General features: G+C 43.5%; 1 protein-coding gene across 1 annotated transcript in view; it reads right to left on the reverse strand.

The window, feature by feature from the left end:
* frem1a (Fras1 related extracellular matrix 1a) overlaps positions 1 to 13,912 on the reverse strand; it is a 270,213-nt gene that overhangs the window by 64,287 nt on the left and 192,014 nt on the right. Inside the window, exons 22-26 of the mRNA XM_078214133.1 lie at positions 12,369 to 12,588; positions 11,616 to 11,760; positions 8,421 to 8,562; positions 6,984 to 7,179; positions 3,875 to 4,139 (exon numbers count right to left, since the gene is read on the reverse strand). Coding sequence (XP_078070259.1) covers positions 3,875 to 4,139; positions 6,984 to 7,179; positions 8,421 to 8,562; positions 11,616 to 11,760; positions 12,369 to 12,588 — 968 coding nt within the window. The remainder of the gene's footprint in view (positions 1 to 3,874; positions 4,140 to 6,983; positions 7,180 to 8,420; positions 8,563 to 11,615; positions 11,761 to 12,368; positions 12,589 to 13,912) is intronic.

Below are 13,912 nucleotides of genomic sequence, written 5' to 3' on the forward strand. Positions count from 1 at the left end.
AACTCACCCCAACACACAGCAAGGGCCTCTCCCCCTAGAAAGCTTACATTAGTGCAGGCAGTTGGAGCAACTCATGGAAATCCCCTCACTGACAGTCCCACACCAGATGAGGGAAAGAATTTGGAAAAGTTATAACACACAGGATCAGGTGGCCCAATGGCAGGTGAACGATGTGCTGCCAGGTAGTCCATTTCACATAAAAAAAACACATCGCTGAGACAGTCAGGGGATACTCCTCGAAGGATGCTGCTCTTCACCCCTCCCTTGCAGCTGCTCCCTCTGGTCTCCTCTGTATCCCACTGGCTAAAATTAACACGGCAAGAACCTTGTTGGATTTTGGGCAAGCTTTCGAACAGCACTCACATTTAAGGCAGTGACTGTATCACTCACTGCAGCCCAACTTCCACCATAGATTCGCATCTCTTATCAGGCTGTAGTGTCTTCTCTAGTTCCTGGAAGGGGCAGATATTTCAGGACCACGGGTGGAGTGGTGGGGGCGCTGAAGGAACAGAGTACAACAAATGGAACATTAATTTCCAGGTCATACAGTTGAGTGCCACTTCCAGGCAATCAATCAAACTGCCTCAGATAAGATGGAGTGATGTGAAGCCAAGAGGTTTCAGCAGGCATCCTTCCTTGCCTGTCAGAACAAGATGTGCCCTCTCTCATTCATCCTATCACTCATCCTCCTGGACCTGTCCCTCAGCTTTGAGGAGAGGCAATGCCCCAGGGGCCACACCAGGTCAAGGGTCAGGGCTACAGGCAGTCATAGGCGGGGGGGGGGGGGGGGGGGGGGGGCCATGAGGCGGACAGGCATAGGGCAACCGAGTGTCCCCCCCTTCCACCAGATCATGAAGCATTCCATTAGTGTTATAAAGGGAGGAATATTAGGGACATGAGGCTTGAAGCAGGATGAGGGGATATGGAGGATTGGCCTCAACGTGCAAGCTCGCTGGTGTGCCCAGCAGCTGCTATAAAGCATCGCCATGCAGGGGGAACACACAGCGTTGATCAGCCTCCAGCTGCTGCACCAGACAGGGATGAGGGAGGACACTGCAGTAAAAAGACAAGACAACATTGCTGACTCTCTCTCTCTCTCTCACACACACCCATTCCCTGCCATTGCCTTTTCCATGCCCTTACAGCTAGAAGATGAATGTTGGTTTGGAGCCAGGCCAACTTGTCTTATTGTTGTTGACTGGCACCGAGGCAAACAGAAGGTGGTGGACAGCACCAGGGCCAGTCCAGGCAGGATCCTGCATCACAGGAGGCAGACCCTGTGGCTTAATTTCAGATATGAATGAAACATTCTGGCTGGAATTTTACCTCCCCCCTGTATTCCTGGTAGGAAGTTTCCATGTCCTAACAACCCATCAATTCATATCAATAGTCTTCATATTCATTTGGTTGAGAAAATTATTATTGCAGACAACTTGGTACCTGCTGTAAGAATGGGTTCAATTTTCATGGATAAACAGAGACAGGGAGAGAGAGAGAGAGAGTCAACAATATTGTCTTATCTTTTTACTATGCAGGAATGCATTTTTCCCACCATTTTTTGGGCGAGCTTAGTGGAATAAAATTTACGGAACTCTGTGCACTACAGAGTTCGTCAACAGATTTATGCCAGTAGTGGTTGGGTGGGGTCTAATCACGCCAGAGAGGCTGGCATCAGGCTGCAGAGGGGGCTAGTGCACATGCGCCGATCTCCCAATACAATGGGAGAACGGTTGACAAGCACTTCCCAGCCCTGATATTGCCAGCCTCCCGATTGCTGCCCCAATGCCCCCGGCCCCCCCAGTCCCCCCTTACCCCCCTGTTAGCCAGCTCTAGCCTCCAAATGGCCAGTCCCGGTATCCTGATGACCAGCCCTGGCTTACTGATGGACACTGTCCACAATCCCCCATGGCCGACCTCCAATTCCACCCCCCAATTCACTTCCCCCCACCGATGGCCAGTCCCGGAAGCAGCCCCCACCCCTCCATTGCAGAGTTCTCCCCATTCCCTGCCACCCTACTTCCTACCCCGGGTCTGGCTCCACCCCATCTGGCCTGATTCCCTCTGGCACCGCCATCTTTGCAGTGCTGGCTATGACAGGGTGCGCATTGGGCAGTGCCATGGTGCCAGGCTGGCACTGCCAAAATGGCACACCTCTGACCCCAACACTTCACGGGGCCTCAATGACCTCTGCTCCCACCAGCAAGGCCATCACCTGGTTCCCATTGATGGGGACCATATGTGATGCCCATTGATGTAGACTCCAGCAGCAAGGGCAGAAACTTCAGTGAGCTCAGACAATTAAGTCCTGGGCTTGCTAAAGAGACAAAAATGAGTATTTGCATGGTGTAATCAGCCTTGCGCCATTCCCAGCACGAGGCTTATTATCCTATAAAAAATGGACCAGGAAGATCTCCACCGGCTGGTCCCAAATCCCATTTATTCCCCCCCCCCTCCACTTAAATTTCCAGGCCGCTGCATTACTCGAGCAGCGCAATCGTTGATATCTAAATACAAACATATGAACAAGAGTAGACCCCTTGAGCTTGTTCTGCCATTATGGTTGATCACTATCTTAACTCTATTTACCCACAAGTTATTTATTCCATATTTTGTAAGTAAAGCTCTGCACATCATGTTTTTAGCAAGTTGAATTACATAATTGAACCGTTGCATAATGAATTTCTAGCTGTGCTAAAGTCTAATAAATCAATGATTCACGGTTTGAAATAAAATACTCACTGACATTATTATTTTTCACTTAAAAAAGCATTGTTTTACTGACATTTGGGAGGTCAAACATAGGAAAACAACATAATCAAAGATTGAAAGATTATACGGCCAACACATTTTCTTAGAACTCCTGCACCTCAAAATTTCCCACTACAGTATCAGTGGTGGCAGTGTGGAGAGAATGAGTATGAGGTCGGATGAGGCGAGAGAGAGTGTGTGCAAGAGGTGGGGGAAGATATACTGTGTGGAAGGGGTGGGGGAAACAGAGTGTGAGGGAGGGATGGGGGACGATATAGTGTGTGTGAGGGTGGTGGAACCAGAGTGTGTGTGCAACGGGTGGGCTACGGCATTCAGGTCCTGGGCTGGGCTTTGCTGGGCTGGGCTGGGCAGGAGGACAAAAAGTGAAGCTGAGCTCAGGAGCTCACTGACTATAAAACCACCACTGGTCATAATCAGTCCTGTTACATAACGCTCTTCACACAGGCACTATATATTCACAAAGACGCTCGATGTGCTGCTTCTACATCTGCCAGCCAACGTTACAGCAATTAATTTTAATGGACGAAAAATTGCATTTTTGCAGAGGCACATCTCAATCAGAGTGTATCCGTTTGGGAATCATAAATATATCAACAAATCAGCTGTACAAACTTTTAGCTGATACATATATTGCGAACTATAGGGCGGTTCAGTGGTTAGCACTGCTGTTTCACAGCGCCGGGGACCTGGGTTCGATTCTCGGCTTTGGTCACTGTCTCTACAGAGTCTGCATGTTCTCCCCGCATCTGCGTGGGTTTCCTCCGGGTGCTCTGGTTTCCTCCCACAGTCCGAAAGACGTGCTGGTTAGGTGCATTGAACATGCTAAATTCTCTCTGTATACCCAAACAGACACCAGAATGTGGCGACTAGGGGATTTTCACAGTAACTTCATTGCAGTGTTAATGTAAGCCTACTTGTGGCTAATAAATAAACTTTAACTTTACTTTATGATTAAAAGAATGCTAATATCCCCAAGTTCTTAACAAAGAAATAATCAACAATGCATACAGAAAGTGTGATCATGAGACAAACAATAGTTTGATTTAATGGATTCTGTTATTTATGAATATTGTTTTAAAACCTTCATTTAAAAGCACATTCTTACCTCAGTGAATCTCTTGTAGCTGCTGCCTTGCTTTTGTGAGTATAAGAAACTGTCTGAGCTGCCACATCCATCTGGCTAAAACTGGTTATCGCCACTCCAGGGTAGTTGATATATTCCATTTGTCCATATGTTGGTGGCACTGTTATGACATAAAGCAGCTCCTCAGGTTTGTTTGTGCCATCAGAGGCAAGAAGGATAGCCGTTGTCAAAGTGCCCCTGTCTCCCTTGACGATGGTGAGTGGTTTTATTAAAATGGCAATTTCACCTGGACACATATTAGAAAGATTGTATTAAAAACTTTCAGATGAGCAAGTACGTCAAAATTGCAAAAACTGAACAGTCACATTTGCAGCAGTTAACTCACAGAAGGGCTGAAGGTGTAGTAGCTCGATGTTGAAGACCAGCAAAGAAAGATTAATATCAATAAATAGGAAGTACAAGTAAATAAATATACCCTTATAAAAAGATTTGAGAGAAAGAAATAGCTTTCAACTGTATTTGCATTAAGTTCCTCTTTGTGTTATCTTGGTGCATTCATTAAACCATTTATTGCTTCATTTATTACAAATACCCTTGAAAGTAAATTTACCATCTTAATAAATCCTTAGAAAAAAAATAATCTAAAGGAATAGGATATTTTGCTGAGAAGAGTCTTGGACTCATCAGGACAAATGCAAGATTGCCAAATTTCAAACCATCACAAAAATTTACACTACATGAGTTAGGGGTGCTGATTGGTTGGCAAGTTTACTCTGATTGGCCTCAGCATTGCCATGGAGAAAGCAATGGAGAACATACAGGCTTCCCAAGCTCCCTGGTGAGTATATAAAGGTGCAAGGCTTGAACGTCCTTTGCTTGTAGGCTGTGTACAGATCAGATTCAAACAGCCCACGCTTGCAAAATCTAATTCAAAATGTCTACTGTTAGATGTGGTTCTGCAATTGGGCAGTACTTGAACAATCCTGAGTGTGCTAATAGCTACACTAACAACCAATTTAAGTGAATCTGTCAAACTTGTAACAAGACTCATTTATGCCTGCTAGAAGCGATATACGATCACAGACAATGACCCCATTCTCTGCAAATAAGAAGAATAGTTTCAAGCTTTGCACCTTTCATCAATTATCTAGGATTTTTAGGAGCAAGAAATTCTGGCCCAGGACTTGGGCTCTGGTCCATAACATGTGCATATATGTTGATCTTCAACCTGCAGATCTTTCCAACTTTTCTATGGCTGATGGTATGAACATCCAAGCTTGATGCGGAGTAGTATCCATCAGTCTGTAGCAGTGGATAGCAGAAGCAAGTGAGTGCTTTGTCTGTCTCATGTCCCACCTGCCACAGGAAGTTTTCTCAGTCTCACTATCAAAAGTGTTAATCTCAGTTTGATTCTGAGCGAGAGTGGAGTATCTGCTCTTCTGAGTTTTGATTCTTTCGCATTGTAAATTTTTTGGATGACAGGAACAGGATTTCTTTGACAGGATTTGCGAATGACTGATATACAAAATAAATAATCAGAAAGCAGAAAAAAAGATAACCAACTAGGAAAAGGGAAAAAGGAAACTGAATGCTAAGTACACCAGGGACTTTTGTTACAAATTCACTAGAAATGAAGTTTTCAACGAAAAAATAAATATAGATGTCTAAGTTGGAAATCCGATCCCTCAAGAGTTCTATGCATTTCCATTCTTTTCAAAAGCACATTCCCTAATCTAAATTATAATTTGAACTTGCAAATTAAGAAATCAGATATTTTGCGTAAAATAAGCATCACTAAATAATTTCAGAAGTTTATATTATCATATTGTCCCAGTAGTTTTCGGTTCTCTTTAATCTGTGGGTGTCACTGGCAAAAGTAGCATTTGTTGCTCATCCATAATTGCCCTTGAACTGAATAGTCCAGAGGACAGTTAAAAGTCCACCATATTGCTGTGGGTATGGAGCTGCATTTGGCTAGGCCAGACCAGGGTGAGGAGAAGGTTTCCTTCTCTAAAGGACATTAGCGAACCAAATGGATCTTTATAACAATTGGTGGTAGTTTTCTGGTTACCATTACTGAGACCAGTTGAATACTTCCAAATTTAATGAGCTGAATTTAAATTTCATAAGATGTTCTGTGGGATTTGAACCCATGCCCCCAGAGAATTAGCCTGGGCCTATGCATCACTAGTCCAACAATAATACCACAATGCCACCATCTGTAATGATAAGCTCATTAGAATCCTATTATATGTTCACCTTGGGAAAAAATCCATGCCATAAAACAAGAGCAAGTTAATTTGGACAATAAGCTCGGCACAACATCGTGGGCCGAAGGGCCTGTTCTGTGCTGTACTGTTCTATGTTCTAATAAGTTAAGATGCAAAATATTGAATGGTGAATTTTAATAAGGACCGTGGCTGTTCAGAACCTAAGCGCATACATGGCTGTGTGTTTCAAAAAAGTAATAGTTGTTTGTCTATTGAGATATCTCATATCCTTTCATGCATCAAAATTTCAATGGCTAGGTCCAATTCCCATCTAAAATGGTTAGGTGGTAATATGCACAAAGGTAGGCCAGGGAAGCTGGAAAAGTGGCTACTTAGCCTTCGTGAACACATAAAATCATAGAATCCTAGAATCCCTACAGTGCAGAGGGGAGCCATTCGGCCCATCAACCCTGCACCAACAACAATCCCACCCAGGCCCTATCCCCGTAACCTCACGTATATACCCTGCTAATCCCCCTGACACTAAGGGGCAATTTAGCATGGCCAATCAACCTAACCCACACATCTTTGGACTATGGGAGAAAACTCAAGCACCCAGAGGAAACCCACTCAGACAAAGGGAGAAAGTGCAAATTCCACACAGACAGTGACTCAAGGCTGGAATTGAACCTGGGTCCCTGGCGCTGTGAGGCAGCAGTGCTAACCACTGTACACCCCCAGGCAATACATAGCTGTAATTTCTATAAGCTCTGTGCATTCATTGCATACCCTAGTTCATTTATTTTACAAAATAACAAGGTATTGATGTTAATTACAGTATTATTTATGTATTTTGAAGTTATCTGTTCTTTGTTCCTTTGAACTGTAAATTATCTTTGTGGTTACTATTAATACTGTACCCTTTTCAATGTTCTGAATGGAGATTTGGAAGCGATGCACTGAAGATCTGTTATCACCATCTGATAAACGGAAATGAAAACTGTCTTGACCCTTTGACCCAATTGCTCCAGTGTGCACATATCTCAGTCGGTTCATATCGATGTCATCCTGACTGCAGTTCATGCCAGGGTGCAGGGGCAGCCAGTCCCTGCCTTCCTGATTGAAACAAAGCATGTCATGAATATGGTGGAGAAAACCTTCCATTATAGAACAGAAACTCAGAGGATAAGACACTAGCACAGAGAAAGAAAATCAGGGTCACGCAGAAGTTCAGATTTCCATTACTGATCACTAAAACACACTAATACAATAACCATTTCAATGTAAATTATGTCTAGAATAGGATTAAAATAGCATTGTCTCTGAATGTTGAGACAAGTATTGTGTGGCCTTCATTTTGCCGCTTAAATGTTAAGCAATATTATATTGCTGACTGTATTCATAATCACAACAATTTCATTTTAACTATACATGAAAAGAAATGTGAACAATGATAAACAAACATATTATAGAATTTCACTGAAACAGTTCTAAACTAGTCACAGATGCCAAATTGACAATTCTCAGTGTCGGCTGTAACTTACTATATTGCCAACATGGTACATTTCTCAGAGAAGCCTGTTGCAATATGATATACACTGTCACTATACAGGTAACATGACATGTTTACAGTGCAGACTATCACAAAGCAACACCCAAACATAACACATGTTTCAGTGCATGCTATAGTCTTCAATTGCACTGTGAGGCAGCAGTGCTAACCACTATGCTACCGTGCCGATGCATGATGAATGATCTTCTCTGTTCCACCAAGGTAAGTCACCCTTCTCATCACTCTCAACTCACACACTCACAAATCCATCACATTCCACAGGGAGCTCACTCACTGCCAGCTCAGGGGACAGCACCACTCATTGTCTCACAAACACCAACTCCTCTGTGGATAGTGTCCATAGTCCCATTCACTTGCCTGTGACTGCCCCTGAATCTGCGGCACCACTTCCTTGAATTCCTAAAGGGATCCTCACAAGCGCTGTGCTACTTTATGTGCACTCACCTCCGACTTCACCTTGAAGTTCAGGTCACCAGATGCACAGCTTTTAAAGGCACTTGTAAATGATGCCATTCTGAAGTCACGCCAATGTTTAAATTTGACGTGGGGAGATGTTTCCGGCGTGTCACCACAATAAGGAAATGCTCATTTCATTAAAATTAAGTTCCCGACGTTTGACAGTGAAATGCCATCAATGGGAGCAGGGGGCAATCGCGTGCTGGATTTACATCATCTGGCAACATGATTCAGCCCTTCTTATGAGATTCTCAAATCTCACCACCGAACATGCCCGTCACCATTGGGCGTGGAACATCCCAGACACAATGTGAAATTAGCCACTTACCTTGAGCTGGAGCACTCCCTGTTTAGGGGCTCTGTCCACCTCATAATAAACATGCTGTCTTGGAGTGTCTTTATCTTCAGCTTCCAGGACTACACTAGAAATTATTCTGCTGTCGCCAATTTCCACCGTCAGCCCATTGTTCCTGGAATAGGTTGCAACATTTCAGGCAGTGAAGAAACTTCAATGAGGAGGACATTTTGTTTATCTCTAAGGGGCTCACTGCATCATCATCCACAGGTCTATTCTGTCCATCTGCAATATCTCATCATATTTGTGATTTATCTCACTGTTATGGTACTTCAAGAAAACCCCCATGAATGTGAACAATTCTATTACACAGAGACCATCACTAAGATGAACGGCAAGTGTTTAACTGATTGTAAAGCTCCTATTGAGTGATGATTGTGATTTGTGCCTCGGAGATGTGCAGAGGTGACACACATCATTTTCTATGTCTAAACAGGAGTTTTGATCAATGCCTTAAAATATCTCCAGCTTGTTGCTTCTGATTGATTTTCTCTTTCTCTATGTCAAAAGCACACTATGAGAGCTAACATGTCAAGAGAGGAAAATGTTTGAACAATCCACTCATACCCTATCTTGTCCAGATCATTCCATTCCATTCTCATCACCAGGTATCAGCGGGAATTTTATATCACCCCCCCTTACCCACACTTCCCCACACACACAACTACCAGTTTTTGGCTGGTAAGATATGTGAAACAATATGGGTGACTAGCACATGGCCTTCCCATTCACCCCCAAGCTTTCAACCTTACCTGGTGAGGCATCAGCCAGCCAGCCAGCCCTGCGTCCAGGCCACTTCTTCCAAGATGCTGCCCCCTCACCCTTTGTGACTCAAAAACCCTTGTCATTCAAAACCCTTCGCCTCATCCTTTCTGCTTCTCCTTTAGGGCACCTAATTATCATTTTCTTGGAGACTCCTTGTAGCCCCAGCAATAGCCACCACTGAGGTCTGGTGCTCCAGGCCTGTCAGCCAATCAGATTAGCTGGCAGCTGTCCTGGGGGGCGCAAGTCCCACACTTACCTATGGTAAGGCTGCCCTCAGCATGTCATCACTGCAGAGCAGCCTTCTTTAAAGCTGGTCAGCTCATGCTCATTTTCCAGACTTCAGCAGCTGTCTAGAATCAGGCCAGTCATGTGAAAGCAAGAACGGAGATGGGAAGTGTTTCAAAGCTGAGTAAAATTGTTTTCTTAAAGTTGAAATGTCTTGCCCCTTTGTAGTTAAAGTTCCACTGCAGGTCAGGGAATGGGCAGAATTAAAAACTTTGTCAGTTACAGAGGTCATCATCCTTCTGGCAATGCATGGGCATCGGAGCATTAGGCACAGTCCTGAACGCAAGGAAGGGTGAAAATGGGAATGCGTGCTGCACCCTCAGAAATTGAGGCAACTGGATGTGAGGAACAGCAGCCTACACAGGAAGGGGAAGCTGAATGCATCAGAAATATAGACAAGTGGAAGGAAAGCCACCCAGGAGAAGGAGAGTGTTTCATCATGTGTTTGGAGTCTGAATGGAGTTATTTAAGGTTGCCTAATCTTCAAATTAAGCTGTTTGAGAGTGTAGTTTGTCAAAACTATTACCCTTTATTTACAGCAGACATTACTCCTGCTTTTCCTTTCCATTAGGAAAGCCCTATGTCCTATCCTTGAATTTATCATCTTAACTGAGCAGCATCTTGCAAAGATACAGAAAGAAAGCAATGTTGATGAATTTTACACAGAATATGTGCCATGTACTCACTTCCCTTAATCAAGCACTTAATTTAATAATTTAACTTAAAGAGCAGCACTTTCTATTATAATAAAAACAGAAAACCTGCTGGATAAACTCAGCGGGCCTGGCATCATCTGTGGACAGAAACAGAGTTAATGTTTCAGGTTTAAATGATCCCTCTACAGAACTGAAGTAAGGTAAAAATGCACAGAATTATATTGTTGGAAAGGGGGCAGAGAGGTGGGGCAGCATATAAGACCAGGGACAAGTCAGGTAGAAGGAGATGTGGACAAATTACTTCCTAAGTAATAACATAAAAATAGGGTAGGAGTAGACCATACAGCCCCTCGAACCTGCTCCACCATCCAATATGATCATGGCTGATCTTCTGCCTAAACTCCTCTTCCCACCTGCTCTTCATATCCCTTGATTCACTGAGAGTCACTATTCTAGTCTTAAATATACTCAGCAATGGAACATCCATATCTGCTTGGGGTAGAGAATTTAAGGATTCATGGGTCACTGGGAGTTAATAAATATGTCCTCACCTCGATTCCAAATGATCAACCTCTTATCTTGAGATAGTGCCAAAGAAATAGCCTCAGTTTTTCATAGAATCATACAGTGCAGAATTTGATTTGAAGAGGCTCTTCAGCCCATCGAGTCTGCACCGATACATGTGAAGCACTTGACTTTCCACCTAATCCCATTTACCAGCACTTGGCCCATAGTCTTGAATGTTATGACACGCCAAGTACTCATCCAGGTAGTTTTTAAAGATTGTGAGACAACTGCTCCTACCACCCTCCCAGGCAGCACAGTCCAGACCGTCTGACAAACCCTTTCCGAAACTTCCAGGTTTCAATTAAATCACCTCTTCTAAACTCTGAAGAGTATGGGGAAAACTTACTGAACATAGGGTAATCATCTCATTTCAGTAACCAATCACTGTGCCACCTCCAATGCAATTAAATCCTTCCTTAAATATGGAGGCCACACTGCATACAGTGTTTCAGGTTTGGCCTCACCAATGCCATATACAATCCTTACAATACTTCATCTTTCCTATACTCCAATCCACTTGCAACAAAGACCAATATGCTATTAGTTTTGTGTGAGTGTGTGTGTTGTGAATTTATGTCACTACAAACATGAAATGACAGTTGTGAACATGCATGTGAATATTGGGCTTGTAAATCACAATCACAGACAAATCAAATTGCAATGCTGGCAGGACCTTCTTGTATACAATAAAACCATAAAGCGATTACAAAAATTATTTGCATCCAGGAGAAGATGAATAACTGTATACAAAATAATTTTCAGAAGAGAAAACTGAATCCTCTATATTAATTTAATCAAAATACATTTGTCCAGCCTACTTGTGATAAATCACTTGGGGCCCAAGTTGTGATGAGTGGAATCGTGAAGTTTTCTGTTGAAGCTTAGGGAAACATACCTGCTCAGTAAAGGTTGTTCATCGTTCAAGGGAAGAATTGTGACTGAAATGACTTTGCGGACTTGATGTTTACCATCTGACAGCTGAATGGTGAAACTGTCTGTCACAGTCTCAGAGTCATCATGCATATACATCAACTTCATTCCTGCAAGAGGAGAGTGGGGGACAAGAAAGGAAATTAACATATTCCTCCAGAAAGAATAAACACAGGTTGTAATATTACAGCCAAAAGTTTACATGGATCAAGCAGGAGCATGTGAAATTGTGCAAGAAAACATTGGGCGCATGTCCCAATGTTGTTACGCTGACACGAACATTATGGTTAGCAAGAGCGTGTGGGAGTCTGAAGTGTGCCCACTGACAATTAAGTCACCAATTAAGCTTATTAAGGAGGTAATTGATGGTGATTCCATGTGATTAAAAAGTGGTGATTCCACTTTTATGGGGGGGGGGGGGCCAATTGGCCAAGTGGTCTTCAGGTGGCGTGGGGGGTGGAGATGGGGGTCAGTTGGCATTTTATTTCAAACTGTGAACCATTGGCCATCACAATTTTTTCTATTCTTAGGTGAACGGTTCTAGCTGTTGCAACCTCTGTCCATAATTCATGGCCCTCATCCCTGCTAACATACTGGTAAAGCTCCTCTGCATCATTTTCACCCTCCCCGTCTCCAAATTAATATGGGGCTGATGGCATCTACTTTTTATTTTCACACATTATTCCTTTCCATTCTATAACACTGCATTTCTGATCACCGTTCTTCAGTTGATCCATTGTGAAGTCGTGCACAAGGAGCTTGTCATCATTGTGGGTTAGCCATTTGTACTGAACAGCAGTGTTCCCATACATTCCATTCATGATCATTCCATGGGTAGGTTGCTGGCTTATTGTGAACATCAGGATATCTGGTGGTACATCGAGGTCTACCACATTGATTATTGATGGATCCAATTCACGCATTTGACCTTCAGATACCTGGATAAAACAACATAATTTTTTTAAAGCCGTCCCATTGGGTCATCACCCTCGCTTTTACATGGATTTTATATAGTTGTTGGAGATACTTGCAGCCCAACTTCCACCTGTATCTCTGGGCCTCCATGTACAGTTTATCTGTAAAAGGGGAAAAAGCTGGAGACATGGGCTAGAATACCCGGCTGTTCATGCCCCACCACTGCTGCCAGTGAGGACTGAGAATCTGGTGCTCAGCCAGATCTCTGTTAGATGCAGCGGCACAGGAGAATCTGCGAGCGAGGTCAGAGAATCCAGCCCACGGTAGAGAAAACAAAGCGTTATAAAGCATATGAAAAACACACGATATTAACCTCCCATGAAGGACAGCAGAAGCTGGAGGAGAGGAGCGGGAGTGTTAAAATTTCAAATTTAAGTAACCTAGTGCCACATACATAGCAATCACCATTTTTATGACAGCAATTTAATGACAGCAGCGCCCAGAAGAGAGTTCGAGAAGAGGACACTGGGACACAGGCACAGACAGCAAGCAGCACCTAGAGGAGAGTGCAAAGGAGGACACTCGAACAGACAGACAGACAGTCAACAGCAGCTAGAGGAGAGTGTGAAAGGAGGACACCGGGCCATAAAAGCTAGAAGCAGGAGCAGGCCATTCAGCCCTTCAAACCTGCTCCAACATTTATTTTGATCATGGTTGATCATCAAATTCCATATCCTGATCCCGCCTTCCCCCCATATCCTTTGATCCCTTTAGCCCCAATAGCTATATCTAATTTCTTCTTGAAATCACAAAATGTTTTGGCCTCAACTGCTTCTGTGATAGCAAATTTAACATATTCACCACTTGCTGGTGAAGAAATTTCTCCTACCTCAGTCCTAAATGGTTTACCCCCTTATCTTCAAACTATGTTCTTTGTTCTATGACCCCTAGTTCTGGACTCCCCCATCATCAGGAACATTCTTTCTGAATCTAACCTGTCCAATCCTGTTAGAATTTTATAAGTTTCTATGCGATCCCCTCTCACTCTTCTAAACTCCAGTGAATATAATCATAATGAACTTAGTCTCTCCTCGAATGACAGACCTGCCATCCCAGGAATCAGCCTGGTAAACCTTCGCTGTACTCCCTCTTTAGCAAGGACATCCTTCCTCAGATAAGGACACCAGAACTGCACACAATACTCCAGGTACAGCCTCACCAACGCCCTATACAAATGCAGTAAAATATCCCTATCCCTATACTCAAATACTCTCGCTATGAAGGCCAACATATCATTTGCCTTCTTTACTGCCTGCTGTTCCTGCATGCTTACTTTCAGCGACTGAT

The sequence above is a fragment of the Mustelus asterias genome, chromosome 6, assembly GCF_964213995.1.
Source record: "Mustelus asterias chromosome 6, sMusAst1.hap1.1, whole genome shotgun sequence".
NCBI classification, from domain to species: domain Eukaryota; kingdom Metazoa; phylum Chordata; class Chondrichthyes; order Carcharhiniformes; family Triakidae; genus Mustelus; species Mustelus asterias.